This window comes from Trachypithecus francoisi, unplaced genomic scaffold, assembly GCF_009764315.1.
Source record: "Trachypithecus francoisi isolate TF-2019V2 unplaced genomic scaffold, Tfra_2.0 Lachesis_group11, whole genome shotgun sequence".
Lineage (NCBI taxonomy): Eukaryota > Metazoa > Chordata > Mammalia > Primates > Cercopithecidae > Trachypithecus > Trachypithecus francoisi.
Window position 1 is genome coordinate 72,113,214 of NW_022681456.1, and position 19,987 is coordinate 72,133,200.

The following is a 19,987-nucleotide window of genomic DNA, read 5'->3' on the forward strand; positions in this document are numbered from 1 at the left end:
GTGCGTATGTCCTGAATGGTAATACCTAAGTTTTCTTCTAGGGTTTTTGTGGTTTAAAGTCTAACATTTAAATCTCTAATCCATCTTGAATTAATTTTCATATAAGGAGTAAGGAAAGGATCCAGTTTCAGCTTTCTACTTATGACTAGCCAATTTTCCCAGCACCATTTATTAAATAGGGAATCCTTTCCCCATTTCTTGTTTCTCTCAGGTTTGTCAAAGATCAGATGGCTGTAGATGTGTGGTATTATTTCTGAGGGCTCTGTTCTGTTCCATTGGTCTATATCTCTGTTTTGGTACCAGTACCATGCTGTTTTGGTTACTGTAGCCTTGTAGTGTAGTTTGAAGTCAGGTAGTGTGATGCCTCCAGCTTTGTTCTTTTGGCATAGGAGTGTCTTGGCAATGCGGGCTCTTTTTGGGTTCCATATGAACTTTAAAGCAGTTTTTTCCAGTTCTGGGAAAAAAGTCATTGGTAGCTTAATAGGGATGACATTGAATCTATAAACTACCTTGGGCAGTATGGCCATTTTCACAATATTGATTCTCCCTATCCATGAGCTTGGTAAGTTCTTCCATTTGTTTGTGTCCTATTTTATTTCACTGAGGAGTGGTTTGTAGTTCTCCTTGAAGAGGTCCTTTACATCCCTTGTAAGTGGGATTCCTAGGTATTTTATTCTCTTTGAAACTACTGTGAATGGGAGTTCATTCATGATTTGGCTCTCTGTTTGTCTGTTCCTGGTGTATAAGAATGCTTATGATTTTTGCACATTGATTTTGTATCCTGAGACTTTGCTGAAGTTCATTATCAGCTTAAGAAGATTTTGGACTGAGACGATGGGGTTCTTTTCTTAACTGAATACCCTTGATTTCTTTCTCTTGCCTAATTGCCCTAACCAGAAATTCCAACACTATGTTGAATAGAAGTGGTGAGAGAGAGCATCCCTGTCTTGTGCCAGTTTTCAAAGGGAATGCTTCCAGTTTTTGCCCATTCAATATGATATCGGCTGTGGGTTTGTCATAAATAGCTCTTATTATTTTGAGATACGTTCCATCAATACCGAATTTATTGAGAGTTTTTCTAATGAAGGGCTGTTGAATTTTTTTAAAGACATTTTCTGCATCTATTGAGATAATCATGTGGTTTTTGTCTTTGGTTCTGTTTATATGCTGGATTACATTTGTTGATTTGTGTATGTTGAACCAGCCTTACCTCCCAGGGATGAAGCCCACTTGATCATGGTGGATAAGTTTTTGGTGTGCTTCTGCATTCGGTTTGCCAGTATTTTGTTGAAGATTTTTGCATCGATGTTCATCAGGGATATTGGTCTAAAATTCTATTTTATTGTTGTGTCTCTGCGAGGCTATGGTATCAGGATGATGTTGGCCTCACAAAATGAGTTACGGAGGATTCCCTCTTTTTTTATTGATTGGAATAGTTTCAGAAGGAATGGTACCAGCTCCTCCTTGTACCTCCGGTAGAATTTGGCTGTGAATCCATCTGGTCCTGGACTTTTTTTGGTTGGTAGGCTATTAATTGTTGCCTCAATTTCAGGGCCTGCTATTGGTCTATTCAGGGATTCAACTTCTTCCTGGTTTAGTCTTGGGAGAGTGTAAGTGTCCAGGAAATTATCCATTTCTTCTAGGTTTTCTAGTTTATTTGCATAGAAGTGTTTATAGTATTCTCTGATGGTAGTTTGTATTTCTGTGGGGTCGGTGGTGATATCCCCTTTATCATTTTTTATTGCTTCTATTTGAGTCTTCTCTCTTTTCTCCTTTCTTAGTCTTGCTAGCAGTCTATCAATTTTGTTGATCGTTTCCAAAAACCAGCTCCTGGATCCATTGATTTTTTTGGAGGGTTTTTTGTGTCTCTATCTCCTTCAGTTCTGCTCTGATCATAGTTATTTCTTGCCTTCTGCTAGCTTTTGAATGTGTTTGCTCTTGCTTCTCTAGTTCTTTTAATTGTGAAATTAGGATGTCAATTTTAGATCTTTCCTGCTTTCCCTTGTGGGCATTTAGTGTTATAAATTTCCCTCTACACACTGCTTTAAATGTATCCCAGAGATTCTAGTATGTTGTATCTTTGTTCCCATTGGTTTCAAAGAACATCTTTATTTCTGCCTTCATTTCATTACGTACCCAGTATTCATTCAGGAGCAGGTTGTTCAGCCTCCATGTAGTTGAGTGGTTTTGATTGAGTCTCTTAGTCCTGAGTTCTAGTTTAATTGCACTGTGGTCTGAGAGACCGTTTGTTATAATTTCTGTTCTTTTACATTTGCTGAGGAGTGCTTTACTTCCAACTGTGTGGTCAATTTTGGGATAAGTGTGATGTGGTGCTGAAAAGAACGTATATTCTGTTTATTTAGGGTGGAGAGTTCTGTAGATGTCTATTAGGTTCACTTGGTGCACAGTTGAGTTCAATTCCTGGATATCCTTGTTAACTTTCTGTCTCGTTGATCTGTGTAATGTTGACAGTGGAGTGTTAAATTCTCCCATTATTATTGTATGGGAGTCTACATCTCTTTGTAAGTCTCTAGGGACTTTCTTTGTATATCTGTGTCCTCCTGTATTGGGTGCATGTATATTTAGGATAGTTAGCTCTTCCTGATGAATTGATCCCTTTACCATTAAGTAATGGCCTTCTTTTACTCTTTTGATCTTTGATGATTTAAAGTCTGTTTTATCAGAGACTAGGATTGCAACTCCTGCTTTTTTTTTGTTCTCCATTTGCTTGGTAGATCTTCCTCCATCCCTTTATTTTGAGCCTATGTTTGTCTAGGCATGTGAGATGGGTCTCATGAATACAGCAAACTGATGGTTCTTGATTCTTTATCCAATATGCCAGTCTGAGTCTTATAAATAGACCATTTAGTCCATTTACATCTAAGGTTAATATTGTTATGTGTGAACTTGATCCTGTCATTATGATATTAGCTGGTTATTTTGCTCATTAGTTGATGCACTTTCTTCCTAGCATCAATGGTCTTTACATTTTGGCATGTTTTTGCAATGGCTGGTACTGGTTGCTCCTTTCCATGTTTAGTCCTTCCTTTAGGATCTCTTATAGGGCATGCCTGGTGGTGACAAAATCTGTAAGCATTTACTTGTCTGTAAAGGATTTTATTTCTCCTTCACTTATGAATCTTAGTTTCGCTGGATATGAAATTCTGGGTTGAAAATTCTTTTCTTTAAGAATGTTGAATATTGGCCCCTGTTCTCTTCTGGCTTGTAGAGTTCCTGCCGAGAGATCTGGTTGTTTGTCTGATGGGCTTCCCTTTGTGGGTAACCCGACCTTTCTCTCCGGCTGCCCTTAACATTTTTTCCTCATCTCAACTTTGGTGAATCTGACAATTATGTGTCTTGGAGTTGCTCTTCTCGAGGAGTATCTTTGTGGTGTTCTCTGTATTTCCTGAATTTGAATGTGGACTGCCTGACTAGGTTGGGGAAGTTCTCCTGGATGATATCCTGCAGATTTTTTCCAACTTGGTTACATTTTCCCTGTCACTTTCCGGCACCCCAATCAGACGTAGATTTGGTCTTTTCACATAATCCCATATTTCTTGGAGGCTTTGTTCATTTCTTTTTACTCTTTTTTCTCTACACTTCTCTTCTTGCTTCATTTCATTCATTTTATCTTCAATCACTGATACTCTTTCTTCCAGTTGATCGAGTTGGTTACTGAAACTTGTGCATTTATCATGTAGTTCTTGTATTATGGTTTTCATCTCTATCAGTTCTTTTATGGTCTTCTCTGCATTGATTATTCTAGTTCTCCTTTCATCCATTCTTTTCTCAAGGTTTTTAGTTTCTTTGCACTCGGTACGTAGTTTCTCCTTTAGCTCTGAGTAGTTTGATCGATTGAAGCCTTCTTCTCTCAACTTGTCAAAGTCATTGTCCATCCAGCTTTGTTCCGTTGCTTCAACTCTCTCTGGTTGGGCTTCACCCGCTCACCAGCACCGACTGTCTGACATACCCCGGTGAGATGAACCCGGTACCTCAGTTGAAAATGCAGAAATCACCAGTCTTCTATGTTGCTCAGGCTGGGAGCTGGAGGTTAGAGCTGTTCCTATTTGGCCCTCTTGGCCCGCCCCCCATCCCTTAGTGATTAATGCAAGAATTTTAGAATTAGACGATTCTGGGTTTATGTTTTTATTGTCATTAAATGTGGCCCAGGCAAATTTCCAAATTTCCTCATCTACAAAATGGGGATGGATATACCTACAAGCCAAATTTATTCTTCAGAACAAATGAAAGAATGTTGTAGAAAGTAAGTTCTGAACTTTTATTATAGACAGCAATTATTTTGTTATAATATTTTTTGCTTTCTTTAGTTTTATGAGTTCAACATGAAAATGTTAATTTGGTATTTTTCATTCTGCTTTTTCATTTTTCTCCTACCTCTGGGAACGCACATCAAGGTGGAATCCAACAATATTGTGTTGCCTGTAGCTGAGTTGTGTACATTAGGAGGATCAGGTTACTTTGCAGTAAGAAATATATATAACAAGGTGATTTTTAAAAAGCACATTAGGAATAATAGATTTGAAGTGAGCATATTCTGTGCAGGAATTCATCTAAGCAGTTATATCTAAACTGTTACACTGTCCGTTTGACTTGGCAATTGTTAGGAAACAAGTAAAATAATAAGGCATTTAAAGATTTTCCAAATGACTGTGCCTTGGATTTTGTTAATAAATTAAATCTATGTTTATATGGAGAGAAATGTGATAATATTTCCAAACTGATTTAGGCTATGGTTAAGTGGATGAAGACTGACTGAGGTAGGACTTTGCTCATCTCTTGCATCATATCAAGGTACTTTGGAAAACCTTTATTTTCTCTAATCATCGTTTGTATACAGTGAACAGCATTTTAAATACAAGAAATACAGTTTTCAGGAGTTGAAGGAGTTAAAGTATAGTGGAAGTCTTTAACTGTAGCACAATTATTATGGAAAAGCTATGAATTTACATCCTTATGATTTTTATTATTATTTTTTATTTGCAGGATGAGTAAGAGATACTTACAGAAAGCAACAAAAGGAAAACTGCTAATAATAATATTTATTGTAACCTTGTGGGGAAAAGTCGTATCCAGTGCAAACCATCATAAAGGTAAGCTTTTTGTTTTTTTTTTTCTCAACTATTTGTGGATGATGACTACCCTTAACATAGACTGTTATGTTTTGCCTCCACTGGTCTGTTAAATTTTACTAGGTATAGATTCTCCCCCTGGCAGTTTTATTTAAGTAATAATGCAGTTATCTCTAAGATGGCTTTGATTGGGAAAGATGATATTTTCAGGATTAATGCCATTTCTGCAAATAGTGTTCAAAGAATATGGAAATATAACTATACCTTTCCTTCCTTTTTTAGATAATGATATTAAAAAATTGAGTTGGCATATAATAAAGATAAGTTTCAGATTGTACTCATCGTGGTAAAGAAAGTGTCTGTAATGATATATATCTTAATAATATGTCTATATGTAAATTTTCTTTCAATGCTTTTTGTGGGTCATGTTTCTTTATGTTAGAGGACCACTTTGACCACCCTTTGGACAGTGCCGCTGGTATGATATTCAGCAGGCTCAATTCTGCCACTGAACAGAGTGAGAATATTTGCTCTATACATATGTGTTAAGCTTGACAGCTCACAATTACATTCTTTCTGCCCTCTTTCTTGGCTATAAGACTCAATATAATGAATAACTACTTTTTCCATGAGGCTATTTCTGAACTGTCCCTATCATAATCAAGTATTCATAACCTGAGAAATCAATTTAGATTTTTCTGTAAAATATGATTTTATAATTTAGTTCTCTGCCCACTATAAAGTCTAGAGACTAACAACTTAGTTTCTCATTCTATTTTTGGGTGAAGGGGGAATTAAGACTGCTTTGAATTCTGTAACACTTAAATTAGTTACACATGTCCATTTAATTAGCATTACATGGAACATTAACACCAGGGAGAGAAAAGACATGGTGTGTGGGACTGACGCTTATAAGACTAATCTCTTCCCCCTCTATTTAAAATCAAAAAGGGACATCTTGCAAAATAAAATTTTATGAAGAATTTTTTCATATTTCATTATCCTGTTTTCTAACCACAATATGTTTTCATGTGTGTGAATACATATTCATGTATTTTTTATTCTCCTTTTCTTTAATACAGCACACTGATCCACAGATAAGACTTTAAATTCTCTTTAATAACTTTTATCAGTGTAAAATTACGAAGATGTTGAGGATGACATTCCCTGTGGTCTCAAATTGGCAACAACAAACCAGACCAAAGAACGAAGCAGTATTAAATACTCATCTTTCAAAAGAGCTGCAATCCAATAGGGACAAGCCCTGCCTTCGGCTTAACGAGAAAACACACCCCATCCTCATTATTCTGATGGTCACCTTAGTGCCCCTTTCCAGTTTTTGAAAGAAGAACTGGGAGGAGTGGGGGATCATAGGAATTGTGGGCATCAGGCTAGCACAGCAAGTGTTCATGATAAAGATACTTTCTCATGTCCAAAGCCAAATGATGGGGTATCTTAAAGAATCACTCATAAAGACTGCTCACAGTGTATATTGCATGCTATTGTCAAAGCTACTTTAAGACATTTAAATTGTGTTATGTTCTATGCTAACTCTGAAACTAAGATCTTTTCTTCTTGCCAAGAAAATAGTCCTTGAACATAAGAAATTACACATCGTGTCAGAAAACTTAAATTGTCAAACTTGATACATTACAGAAGATAGTGTTTTCTGTTTTGCTTTTCCCTTTCCACACTGCCACTGATATTTTGGATGAAGATTTTATGAAAGTTTTCTCCCCTCCTCCATCTTTCTTCCTTTTGTTCTTTTTTCTTTCTTTTCTTTATATTTTCTGTACAAAATATCCTTTTTGTTTTGAGCTATTTTACGCATAAAATAATAAATGTTGTGTATATGTAAGTTGTAGAGCATGCTCATAAAATGATTACTCATGTGCTCACCATCCAAGAAAGGTTGGGCTGCTATCTCCCTACGTGCAAAGCCCAGACTTTGGAGACCCCTTTGGTGTACCTGACCTGTGGAAGGATACAGTTACATTCTAAATGGTTAAGTAAGAACCTAGGATCCTTTCCACCTCATTTCAAAGGAGCAGAAGACTTTTCTCTCCTTTCAGGAGTGGGAGGGAAATGGCTGTCTCTCTCCTGTACATAAATGAAAATAATCCCTTGTTTGCTGTCAGTCATCTATGGAATGTTCGGCTATCAATGTAGGACATTTGGCTTGGCTTTCATCAGGGTTAAGGCTTAGGGCGAAGCAGGCCAGCTCACTTTCTATTTATTGTGAGTTAATTAGTAAGAAATCAGTTTCTGATCCAGAACACCTTAGTGAGCATTCAAGATAAAAGTAATAAAGATGAATATTAGAAACTCAACAGACTAAAGAGCATTACAGATGTCAACTCATTTAATCTCATAACCATCTATGTGGTAGATACTATTTTTAAAACTACTTTTAGAGGTCAGAAACTATGGCAAAGACAAGTTAAGTAATTCGTCCCAAGTTGCCCAGTTAGGAGCTATTGGATGCAGGGTTCAAATCTAGGCAGTCTTGCTCCATATAACCATGAAATATATGTACTAGTGAATTTCTTTTTACTTACACAATTTGGGATTTATTCAATTTCCAGAGTCTCTGAATTGGTATCTCTCATGAACTCTGAAAAATTATAGGCACCATCTCCTGAAATGTAGTTTCTCTACCCCCCACTGTCTCTACTAAACTAGAATGCTGGCTAGGTATTAGGTATATGTCAGATTTTTCACTCTTCTTTATGTATTTCAACCTTTATTTTATATGTATATTTTTACCTTCAAGTCTCTGTGCTTTATTCTGGGCTATTTATTCACATTTTTATTCTACCACACTAACTCTATGTTCCCTTGGGTCTAATCTACTCTTTAATTCACATATCAAATTTTAATTTTATTTATTATATTGTACCAAAATTTTGTCTTTTTTCTTGCTAATCTGCAAGCTTCTGATAGCTTTTTGTTTTCACTCATGTTTTCAGGTTTCTCTTTTTATATATCACTACATATATAGTAATAGAAATATATGATGTATATATATAAATAGAAATATATACCATATATGCCTATATATTTCTATCTGATGATCCTATTTTATGCAATTTTGTGTTTTCCTCCTAGTGACTTTCACTCATGGTAATTTATTTATTTTAGTACTTCTGAGTTTTAAGAAAAATTTTGTGAGCTGATGTTCATCAGAATTGTATTTGTAAGAATCTTTAAGACCTGTCATTATAATGTATTATTTCAGAGGCAATTTGCATATGACATGAGTCTTAGGCAGGGTTTTTTGGAAGCAGAGCCAAGTCAGGAATTCTTGTTTACGTGATTTATTGAAAGAGTGCTCTCAGGAGAATGAGAGCAAGTGAAGCAGGCTAGAGCGGGAGGTAAAAACTAAGCACAAATAGAGTCTCAGCTAGAGAATGGCCCATCTGCTCCTATGGGGAATCTCTGAGACATGGATTGTTCCACAGAGATGGTCCCTCCTTGAGGCGGGATAGATGGCCTCATCTACCCTTGTGTCCATGGGCCATTAGCTACTGGCCTATTCCCCATGGTAAGGAGTGGCCTCTCTGGAGAAGTGGCTCATCTTTAGCAGAAGGTAAGTCTCTAAAGAAGAGGACACCTGTGAACTGTGATCAGAGAACATTCACAGCAAGTGGAGGAAAGGTGCACAGCCTTAAAAGATTTTGGTAGTGTATCAGCAGCTACATTCCAGTGCAGTCTACTCACAGCCCTCAGATCTTCCTGCTTCTCACTGAAAGTCACTCCATCCAGGCAAAGCTAATTCAAGATTTTGGTTGGTCACAATTTTCAAGAAGACTTACTTGAAGAGGAATAGTAAGAGTCCCGCTAATGCAGTTGGTGCTCATGGCCTGTCCACCCCACGCCCAGCCATTCTAGATTTTTCTCTCTTTTTGCTAGCACTTCTACTCATGTAGGAGGCCTTCCTAATGTTCTAAGCGTTCTGAGCCCTGGGTTACCATTCTCTTGCTGCTGTACTTATACATTGGCAGTTGTAACTGGGCACGGGAATGCCACAAGATGCCCCAGTGGATCATCTGAGTACCTAATATATTCCTCTCTGCCTCTATTGCACAGCAGCTGTCATCTTCCTCATGGTCATCAGGGACCTTTACATTTACCCCATCAATATTAAACTCCTTTTCTCTCTCTCTCTGGTCTATCAGTATAAGGAGCACAGACTGATTGATGATCAGGCAACAGCTGTAGCTCTGTGTTTAGTGGCACTATTACTGTTTCCACTGGTAAACTTACCTGCTTTCTGGAAACAAGTTCTCCTAGACCCATAGCATAGTATATTGGTCATTTCAGTTGGATATTTCTCATGGAAAAGTTGTTTTTTACTTAATGATTTTTGAGTACCTACATTAAGGCCTGAGAATATAGCAGGTACAGAAAAGAGACAAAAATCTTTGTCTTCATGGGGTGTTTATTCTAGAAGTGGAAAAATAGGTAATAAGAAAAATAAATAAAATGGGATGTTTTATGATATACATGCTCTGGAAAATATATGAAGGAAGAAAGCATATAGGATGTATTCAGGAGGGAATATAATTTTAAATAGGTCTTTGGGTAAGATCTAAAGTTTCCAGTGGAGTCAGCTCGTGGAGTATTCAGGGAAAGGATGCTCCAGGCAAAGCAGCAATAGGTATGAATACTTTCAAGCATGCCCATAGACAATTAGAAATAGCAAGGAGGATGGCGTGCATAGAATATTTAAGGGAGAGAGTGGTAGATAGGTCATAATGGAACAAGTAAATGTAGAATATGAAAGAACCAAATAAATAAAGACCTCTACCAAAATACAAATACAGTAATATCCTGCTCTCAAGAGCCACTAATGGACAATTGTATTACTCCGTTTTCTGAACATGACATAGGAACACTATAAACATCCAGAATATTTGGATTTGAAAAAGTGGGTATCTAAAAATCAGAATTTGTTGTCATCTTCTTAATAAAACCTTCTGTGCTTTGAGAACTAACAGTTCCTCACATACAAACAGATAAGTTTACTGCTCAAACGGCCACAGAAAGATTCTGCCCCGAATTCTCACATTATATTGAGCTGGGCATTTCGGAAGGGATTAAGTCAGAGTATTGTGACAGCCAGTCAGAAAGAATGAGCAGTGTTTTCCCCTTGGAAGCAATTACATTAGGTGCAGCCTCTGATATTGGGGATCAGAGAGCAAACATTTAGTTTAGGACTCCGAGTTCCCAACAGAAAAATATAGTCATTAATCTTAGAAGGCTAATACATTTTCTTGTCCTTTCTTTCCTTACCCATCACATCTAAACTAAATCTCTGGAGAATGAGTCATCATTGGGTTTGGGGGTTGGAAAAGAATTTTTATTTTGTTTGAAAGAGATACACACAGGTGAGTTATATCCAGGAACAAAAAGGAGCCTAAAAAAGTTAGTTTGATTAGCCAAGGTTGAATATATATTATCCTCATTGTAATACAAGCTAATTACTGGTATGAGTGAGAACTTTTGTTTGAATGGATCTTTTTCAAAGAAAAACAAACATTTAAAAATTTTGTTTTACTTGTAATTGATATGTGATAATTGTACTTATTTACAGAGTACAGTGTGATGTTTCATTACATGTATACAGTATGGTAATAACCAAATTTTAAAATAAAGATGATTTTTAGTTCAAAGCCTGAGAGACATAGCCATAATTTTTTTTTTTGGTGGATCTTCATTTGTTTATTGATTCATTTGATAGTTTATTCACTTATCCAACCAACTATCCATGAAATATATGGTGAGTGTCTGTTAAGTGTTGGGCTTTAGGTCAAACTCTGGAGACACAAAAGTGAGCAGGCTGGGCACAACGGCTTATTCCTATAATCCCAGCACTTTGGGAAGCAGAGATGAAAGGATCGCTTGAAGCCAGGAGTTTGAGACCAGCCTGGGCAACAAAGTGAGAACCAATTTCTAAGAAAAATGGTTAAAAAAATTATTCAGGTGTGGTGGCCTGTGCCTGTAGTCCCAGCTGCTTGGGAGGCTGCGGTGGGAGGATTGCTTTCAAGATTGCATTGAACTAGGATCACGCCATTGCACTCCAGCCTGAGTGACAGAACCAGACCCTGTCTCTTAAAAAAAAAAAAAAAAAAAAAAAAAAAGGCGAGACCAGGCATGGTGACCCGTGCCTGTAATCCCAGCACTTAGGGAGGCGGAAGCCAGTGGATCACTTGAGGTCAGGATTTGGAGACCAGCCTGGCCAACATGGCGAAACCGCATCTCTACTAAAAAATACAAAAATTAGCTAGATGTGGTGGCATGTGCCGCTAATCCCAGTTACTCCGGAGGCTGAGGTGGGAGAATCGCTTGAACCCAGAAGGTGGAGGTTGCAGTGAGACAAGATTGCACCACTGCACTCCAGCCTGAGCGATGGAGGGAGACTCTTTCAAAGAAAACAAAACAGAAGTGAGCAAAACAGACATGACTCATGTCCTAGTGATGCAGTATATTGAAGGAGAAAAACATTAATCAGATAATAACACAAATAGTTAATTACAAATGGTATTAAAGTACTGTGAAGATAAAATTTCAGGATAAGAGTATATAAACGGTAAAATGGATAGGGTACAGTTTCAGGGAAGACTTTTCTAGGGAGGAGACATTGGAGCTGAGATCTGAATGAAGACAGAGGAAGGGTTAAGACATCTAGGCAAGAGCAGCAGCCTATGCCAAGCTACTGAGACATGAAGGAAAGAATTCAATGGAGCTGAAATAAGACTGCTGTGACTGGAGAGCAGAGAGCAAAGAGGATAGTGATGCACGGTTAGCCTGGGGAGGTGGCTGGGACAGATCCTTTGGGGAAATATTCAGAATGCTGATTCTCTTACAGTTTAAATTGTTTGATCCAATTTAGCCTAGGATATTAGTAGGATCTCTTAGGCTGGCTTGCAGCTATTAGGATGTACACCAAAGTTTAAGAGCACTGATTTATAATTCATAGTGTTTTTCTTGTTGATAAAAACAATTAGATTAATGTCCTAAGAGAAAGAAAAATAGCTAGAACATAAACTGACTGTATTCTGGACTTTTAATGACACATTTTTATTATGTATTTTATTGAATTTTCAAAGTAATATATATTTATTTGAGAAACTTTGGAAAGAAAAAAATACCAAGAAGATAAATCAAGTTACTCATAATTTTTCCATGCAGAAATTATTAAACAACATTTGGACTTCTTTTCATCTGGTTTAATTCATAAACATATTATACATACTGGAGAACATGGTGTTCATTAATTATTTTATGTATTCATACATTTATTGACAAAGACTAATTGTAAGAGATTATGTTGCCCTGAGTTAGTGATTCTGTTTTAAACCATGCAGGCAGAGTTGCTAGTTTCTAAGAGTTATGCTTTCATGACCTGATTCTTTTCTCCTTTTTTTATGTTAAAATATTTCATGCTTATATAATAGTAAATAAGACACCTACATATTATGAAAAATAAATATAAAGCAAATTACTGTGCAATTATCAACCAGGACAATAAATAGAATGTTGTCAGCCCCTTGGAGTCGCTGAATACAACCCCTCCTCCCACAGAGGTATCCCTTTCCCAACTTTTTTTTTTGAACAACAGAATATTGCTTTGTCTGAGCGGGCCATGGTGGCTCACGCCTGTAATCCCAGCACTATGGGAGGCCGAGGCAGGCGGATCACGAGTGCAGGAGCTTGAGACCAGCCTGGCCAATATGGCGAAACCCTGCCTCTACTAAAAATACAAAAAATTAGCTGGGCATGGTGGCGCATGCCTGTGGTCCCAGCTACTCCGGTGATTGAGGCAGAAGAATCGCTTGAACCCAGGAGGCGGAAGTTGCAGTGAGCCGAGATCACGCCACTGCACTCCAGCCTGGGTGACAGAGCGAGACTCCGTCTCAAAAACAAAAACAAAAACAAAAACAGAATATTGCTTTGTCTGGTGATACGGTTTGGCTCTGTGTCGCCACTCAAACATTACCTTGAATTGAGTGGGAAAATCCCCACGTGTCAATGGTGGGAGCAGATGGAAGTAATTGGATCATGGGGTGGTTTCCCGCATGCTTTTCTGGTGGTAATGAGTGAATCTCACGAGATCTGATGGTGTTATAAGCGTCTGGAATTTCCCCTGCTGTCACTCACTCCATCCTGACGCCCTGTGACAAAGGTGCATTGCTTCTTCTTTGCCTTGGGCCATGATTGTAAGTTTCCTGTGGCCTTCCTAGCCATGCTTAACTGTGAGTCAATTAAATCTCTTACCTTTATAAATTACCCAGTCTTGGGCAGTTCTTTATAGCAGTATGAAAATGGACTAATATATCTGGTTTTCAATGTTGTAAAAATGTAATTCTACTACAGGCATTTACAAAATGTGATTTGCTTCTTACTGTCAATGTTTTTCTCTTGAGATTCATCCGTGTTGTAATATAGGATTTCATTGTATTAATATACTGAAATGTATTTATCTCTTTTACTGTTGATGTATGTTTGGGTCACTCTGGTTGTTGGTTGTTATTGACAGTGCTGCTGTGGACGTTACTATACGTTTGTTTTGGTTCTCACAACATTCCTCCAGGATATAATTTTAGAAGTAGAATTTCATGGATCATATGATAAACACATATTCAATTTTACAGCTTTTTCCCCCCCCACTTAGCAGTGAATAATGAATATTTACATGTATCTAAAAATATCCATAAACATATATTGTATTGGGGCATGGAAAGAATATAAATGCACCCTAAATTTCTAAACAAAATTCCCATTTTTAGATTTCTTGGAGACTTTTTATTTGTTAATACTAATATAAAAACCTTTGTGTAATAATTTTTGTTCACATGTAATAATTTTTTCAATATTTAGTACAAATGAGAATTTTGGGTGTCAAAAAGAATGAAATGGTTAGGTGTGTATCGTTCAACATCCAGTCAGGAAAATTGCCATCATGGTAGGGCAGTTTAAAACAGGAAATTGGTGACAAACATGTTGAATGGGCTGGAAAGGAAATTAGGAAGCGTGATAGTATCACCAGACACTTGTAGCTTCAGAAAGCTGTTCCCGCCCCTAGAGGTGGAAGAGCAAGGAGCAACACAGTGTTACATAGGACTCGTGACTGTGCACACTGCAGGGTCTGCCAAAGCCCTGCTGTGATTTAGGAATCACTTCCATGGCCACTGAGCAGGAAGCCAGGAGCCAATTCTCTCATGATACTACAAGAGCTGCCTGAGAAGCTGACTGCTTCCAACACTGCTAGACTCTCTGCTAATGCTGTTAAAGCCCATGGGCATCCATAGTACCCTACCTCACCACTTCTGAAGCCAGAAGCAGGAAAAAAATAGATGGCTTCTTCCTTCCCTGGGTCTTTCTTACGAAAGTGCCATCTTCCAAGAAGCAGACTCCAAGACAGAATTCAACACACCAGAAATTTATGGGTAGAAATACCTTCGAAGTATTAAGAGAGGAGGTGCAGGAGAAGGAGGGTGTGAACCTTCAGACTATGAGGGTCTGACACCCGTGAAAGAAGAGAAGGAAAGAAGGAGGATTGAGTAGGAAGAGCCTAGAACTTCAGCATAGTTTTGAAAAAGTCTTGGTCCGGCCAGTTGGGAATCCCTGAGTAAAGGTTGCCATTAGAATCTAAGCAGAAGCCAGCTGGCAAAGCAGCCTGGGAAATCTTATCTAAGCTTCCAGCTCCCTTCAATACAGAGAGGGATATAGAAAGGTAAATGTTTTAGAAGAAAATGATAAATATTTGCCACAAGAATATTTCTACATATTGTCTAATTACTTTTTATTTCCTTGCAGAACTATATAAAGCTTCCCCTCTTCCCACTCTGAAAATACTGGCTGGCTACTAATTTAAAAAAATTAAATTGAATATCTTTATTAAATGAAAAGGTCTAGACATAGTCTCTTATTTATATTTTTGAATACTAATAAATGGATAAAGTTAATTTTGAACTATTTTCATTTCTATTATTTGGATAATTTATCAATTTCTTTGCCAACTCAATGTTTCTATTATTAATTTGTTTGAGACTCTTATATAACTCTTAAAGCTTGATTACATTTGTATATTTTCAGTTATATAATTTTCAAATATAATGTTTTTATATTTTAGAATATAAAATATCATAAACTGTTGTTGGAGAAAATTGAAAAATACATAAAAATGTAAAGTAAAAACTTTTAAATACCTGTAATTCCACTACACATACACCATTATTAACTCTCAAATACTGTTCATATTAAGATTATACTGTATTTATAGATTTGTATCTTAGTTTCTCACTTTTTGTGAGCGTTTCTTTACATTTCCTCTGAAAATTATTTAACCATACCATATTATTAAGTGTTTGAGCTGTTTCCTTTCATTTTTAGTAAAAATAATGCTGCAATAAACATTCATATGTATAACTGTTTTTCCCCATATCTGTTTATTTACTTAGGCTAGATTTGTAGTACAGGAATTACTAGGTCAAATGACTCAAATTCTAAAATGTTACTGTTTTGACAATGACACTTTTAATTATAAAAATAATTTGTACTCATATTAGGATATTTAGAAAGTATAAAATAGCACTAACAAAAATGATCTAGACTAGATTCATAGAATGTTCATTTATTAACATGTATACATGTTAAAATGTATGCATTTTGATATATGTTATCGAATTGTAAACCTCTCAATTTATGTTCTCATCAGCAGAGAATGAGTGCCTGTATTTATAAGCCCTTATCAACACTGAGATTTATTATTCTATTTAATCTTTGCCAATTTAATCCTCTTTTAAGTTGTGATTTTTAATTACTAAAGATGATAAGTAAAACTTTTATTGGTTTATTGACCATTAATATTTTTTAATCACCTTTTCATATATTGTATTCACTGTATTAGTAGATGCTGTTTTTATTATGGCTTAATAAGAGCTCTTTATAAATAATTAAGTCCCATAGTTTAAATTTTACATTCAGTCTATTGGCATATAGTATATTAGCACAGTTTCAGAGACCTAGACAATTTGAATTTTAATCCAGGTTTATCTCTTTACTAGCTGTAGGTAATTTTTTTTTGAGGGTAGGGGGATGGTAATATTGATACTTTTAAGATAGTGTCTTTACCTTTGAATTTAAAAAACATGCATATCTATCTATCAATAGATAGATCAATATTAAACTACATATAACCCATCTCTAGATAGATATCTGGATAGATACAGGTTTTGTGTCTTTGTGTCTTTTAATATTGAGTGAAACCTTTCAAACTTAGGTTTCCACTTTCTAATAAAACCTTAATTTTATTTTGTCTCTGATGCTTTTATCTTTTTGGTGTTATTTCTTCCCAGGAACACTTAGTATCTAAGTTGGATCATTATTTTCTGTTCTCTGTATCTAACAACCTCTTTCTCATTTTTGACAGTGCTTTTTCATGTTTCCTTTCTCATATATTGACTCTCTCCTCAATGATTAGCCATTTCTGTAATTCGATTCTAACCTTTATTTCTACTAATGTGATTTTTTAAATAATTCTGAGGCATCCAGTAGAGTACACAATACAGAAATTTAAAAATATATATTTACTTTTACTTCAAGACTCTTTTGCCTATAGTCATAATAAAAAAATAGATAAATGATAATATACTATTGGATGAAATATAAATATACATGTTAAAGAACATATTTTAAATGCGTTTCATAGAAAACTAACTATCTCCTTTCTCTCACTCCTGTTGTTCTGGATCAAAATTTGAATTCAGCTTCCTTAATAGTTTAAGATTCTTCTGGAGAGGTTAATAGATAATTCCATGTATGAAACAGGGTGGCTCCAGTCATGACATGTAAAAGTAGTAGTCTAGTTCAGGCTGTAGATGTCCCACAGGAACATGGCTATGGAGAATAAAACAGTTGGCATTTTATATTTCTAAACTCACTAAGACATACTTCCAGGTGAATGTAACATACTTTTCTATGACTGAAGTGAGTGTTCTCAGCTGAGCCAGGCAGAATACCTTATGGGAAAATAGAAGGAGAGAAAGCAAAAATGTCATCAGCTTATTGCCAAGACAAACTGAGACAAGAATCTGAGCCAGATTCACCTAAGCATCTCTTTTAGGCTAAAAAGACAGTACAATGACAGCAGGCATTTTTTAAAGAACAGCCCTCAACGTGTCTGCCCTGTGAGTCACTGCTGTGGTCAGGACTGGTTTTCCTCTGTGTCTGGTGTGCATACTTCATCCTGGGATCTCTCTTCACTGTCATCCTGACAATTACCTTTTCCCATCTCTTATATATGATGATACATTTCCAAGGTCTCATATATCTTCATTGTTTTTTAGTTTACTGTTTCATTTTGGTCAAACATATCGTTTAGTTGTTTCTTGAGGAAAAACATAAATAAAAAAATTATTTTTTAAAACCTTGCTTGTCTAAATATATCTTTATTATACCCTCATATTTAAATGATAGTTTGGCTGGGTGTAGAATTCTATGGAGGGAATAATTACCTGTAGTATATTGAAGATATTTCTCCATTATTTTCTCACTGTAATGTTGCTGCTATAAAAGTGTAAGATGATTCTTATAATCTTTATCCTTTGAATGCGACCTTTTCCCCTCTTCCCTCTCTCTTCTGCTTGACTCTGTTCTGTAATTTTAAAATGATGTATATCTTGGTGAAGATCCATTATGAATTGCTGAGCTGTGCATTTTTGAACCCTTTTATCTGGCAATTCATATCCTCCAGTTGTGAAAATATGTATTGAATTGTTTGAGGACTTCCCCCCTCTCCGTTTCTGGATGTCCTATTGTTAGGCTGTTTGATCTTCTAAACTTTTCTTCTAGTAGTGCTGTTTCCTCTCCTGTCTTCATCCGTATCTTTTTGCTATAATTTTTTGGTGGGAGATTTCTTTATTGACCAAGCCTGTGTGAAATTTTGTATCTTCTTGTTGTGCTTTTAATTTCTAAGTGCTCTTTATTTTTGTTTTTTGAATATTCTCATGCCATCCATTTAAAATTATTTTTTATTTCATAGTCTCTCCTAAGATTTTGTGCTGACTTTACTATTTTGGCTTCCGTCTTCTATACTAGAAGCTTTCCTCAAATAATTGATAATTCCAAACTGTCTACTCTGAAATCTCTTGTAAAAATTGAGACTCAATGTAGAATGATGCAGTAGGGCTCTCGTTGGAGAACCACTAGTGTTAATACGTTTAGATTTTCTCTTTTGGACTGTTCAGATTCTTTACGTAAGAAGCTTACTTCTTGGCTTAAGTAGTTGGAGAGCTGAGAGGTGAAAGCAGTTAGGGTGGGAGTATGTTAGAAATTCAGCATTCTGTACCTTATTCAATTCTCTTGTTTTCAGTATGGTACCTACATAACCTCTACTCTGTCTTGTGTTTCCCAATTCCGAGGATAACTCTGTGTCTCTCAATAAACAAAACAGAAAAACCCTCCAATCAAACAAAAAACTTCCAACCTGCTACCAGGTTGGCGGAAGGGCAGTCACACATTGATGTGGAATGATGGAGAGTAACTAGAGATGTAATTGCCTCTCAGACAGCATTCAGAAATGCTCCCACTTACAGCCCTCACTCCTTCCAGGATGGACGTGACGCTTCCAGTTTCCCCATTCTTTTGACAATTCCGTGTTACCAGTCTAGAGATTCTGCTTTCTTTAGTCCAGTAAGTTAGTTCCAAGGTTTTGTTGCCATTTTCTCCTACTGAAATCCATTTTTTAATCCACCATCATAAATTAAAACACTAATAGTGTTTTTAATTTAGCTGTTTTAAAAAATTTTTTAATACTTTTCCTTATCTTATCACTCTCTGCCTTATTTCCACATATCTCTTTTCCAAATTCATATTTTTTACTTCACACTCTGTTATAGCTCATTCCTAAACATTGAATTGACCAGGTTGATGTTTCCTGAACTCTATGAAAGTACAAAGCATATACGCTTTGTGAACTTTATTTTTGACTCATCATATTTTTAATTATTTCCAGATTTCTTAATATATGATTGACAAATAAAAATTACATATATTTAGGGCATACAATGTAATGTTTTGATATATGTATACATTATGAAATGATTACCACAATCAAGCTGATTAACATATTTATCACCTCACATGGTTACCATTTTTGTGTATGAAAAGCATACTTGAGAGCTACTTTCTTAACAAATTTCAAGCATACAATACATTATTAACTATAGTTGCTATCCTGTATGTTAGATCTACAGTACTTATTCTTCCTATAGCTAAAGGTTTGTACCCTTTGACCAGTATTTCTTTTTTCTCACACTCTTGTAGTATACTTTTAAGTAATGTTATGCTATTGCTTTTAGAATACTGTATCTTCCTCTCATTTAACAATATCTCTCTATGAGCCTTCATTTTGATTTTTCTTCCTATTTTTCTCATCCTTTTCTATTATTTGTCCCAAACTGGATGGATGGGACTTGAATTTTCCCTCCCCATGTATATCTTGTTGGAATCCTGCTCTCAGAATATAAATTGTACATTCTAAAGCTGTAGCTAGTTTCACTAGGGAACTACTACTCTGATTGATTTCTTCTTAGTATTTATGGGAGTTGCTTTGACAGGCACCAAACATGTGCATTTAATTTTGAACTTGGTAGAGCTTTCTTTCCAGGTACTCAGGACATTCTTACCCCTGGATCTTGCTGCTGTGAAGTCAAAGAATAATGGCATTATCCTTCTGACTTTCTGTTTGTCCTCTCAGAACAGTTGCTGTTTAATTCCGAAGGTGCAGAAAGCATTCTCAGTCACATGTTTTCCTATCCACAGCTCATTCACTCTGTTCCCTGTTGTGCAACCCAGTCTTTGGAATCATCTCTGACATCTTTCTTGCCATC

The 19,987-nt window shown here is 36.2% G+C and overlaps 1 protein-coding gene across 2 annotated transcripts in view; it reads left to right on the forward strand.

Annotated features, from left to right (window-relative positions):
• TAFA2 (TAFA chemokine like family member 2) overlaps window positions 1–19,987 on the forward strand; it is a 518,317-nt gene that overhangs the window by 331,603 nt on the left and 166,727 nt on the right. For both annotated transcript variants that reach the window (XM_033221437.1, XM_033221438.1), the window contains exon 2: window positions 5,005–5,111. In XM_033221437.1, the coding sequence (XP_033077328.1) occupies window positions 5,006–5,111 (106 nt within the window). In that variant the 5' untranslated portion in view covers window position 5,005. The remainder of the gene's footprint in view (window positions 1–5,004; window positions 5,112–19,987) is intronic.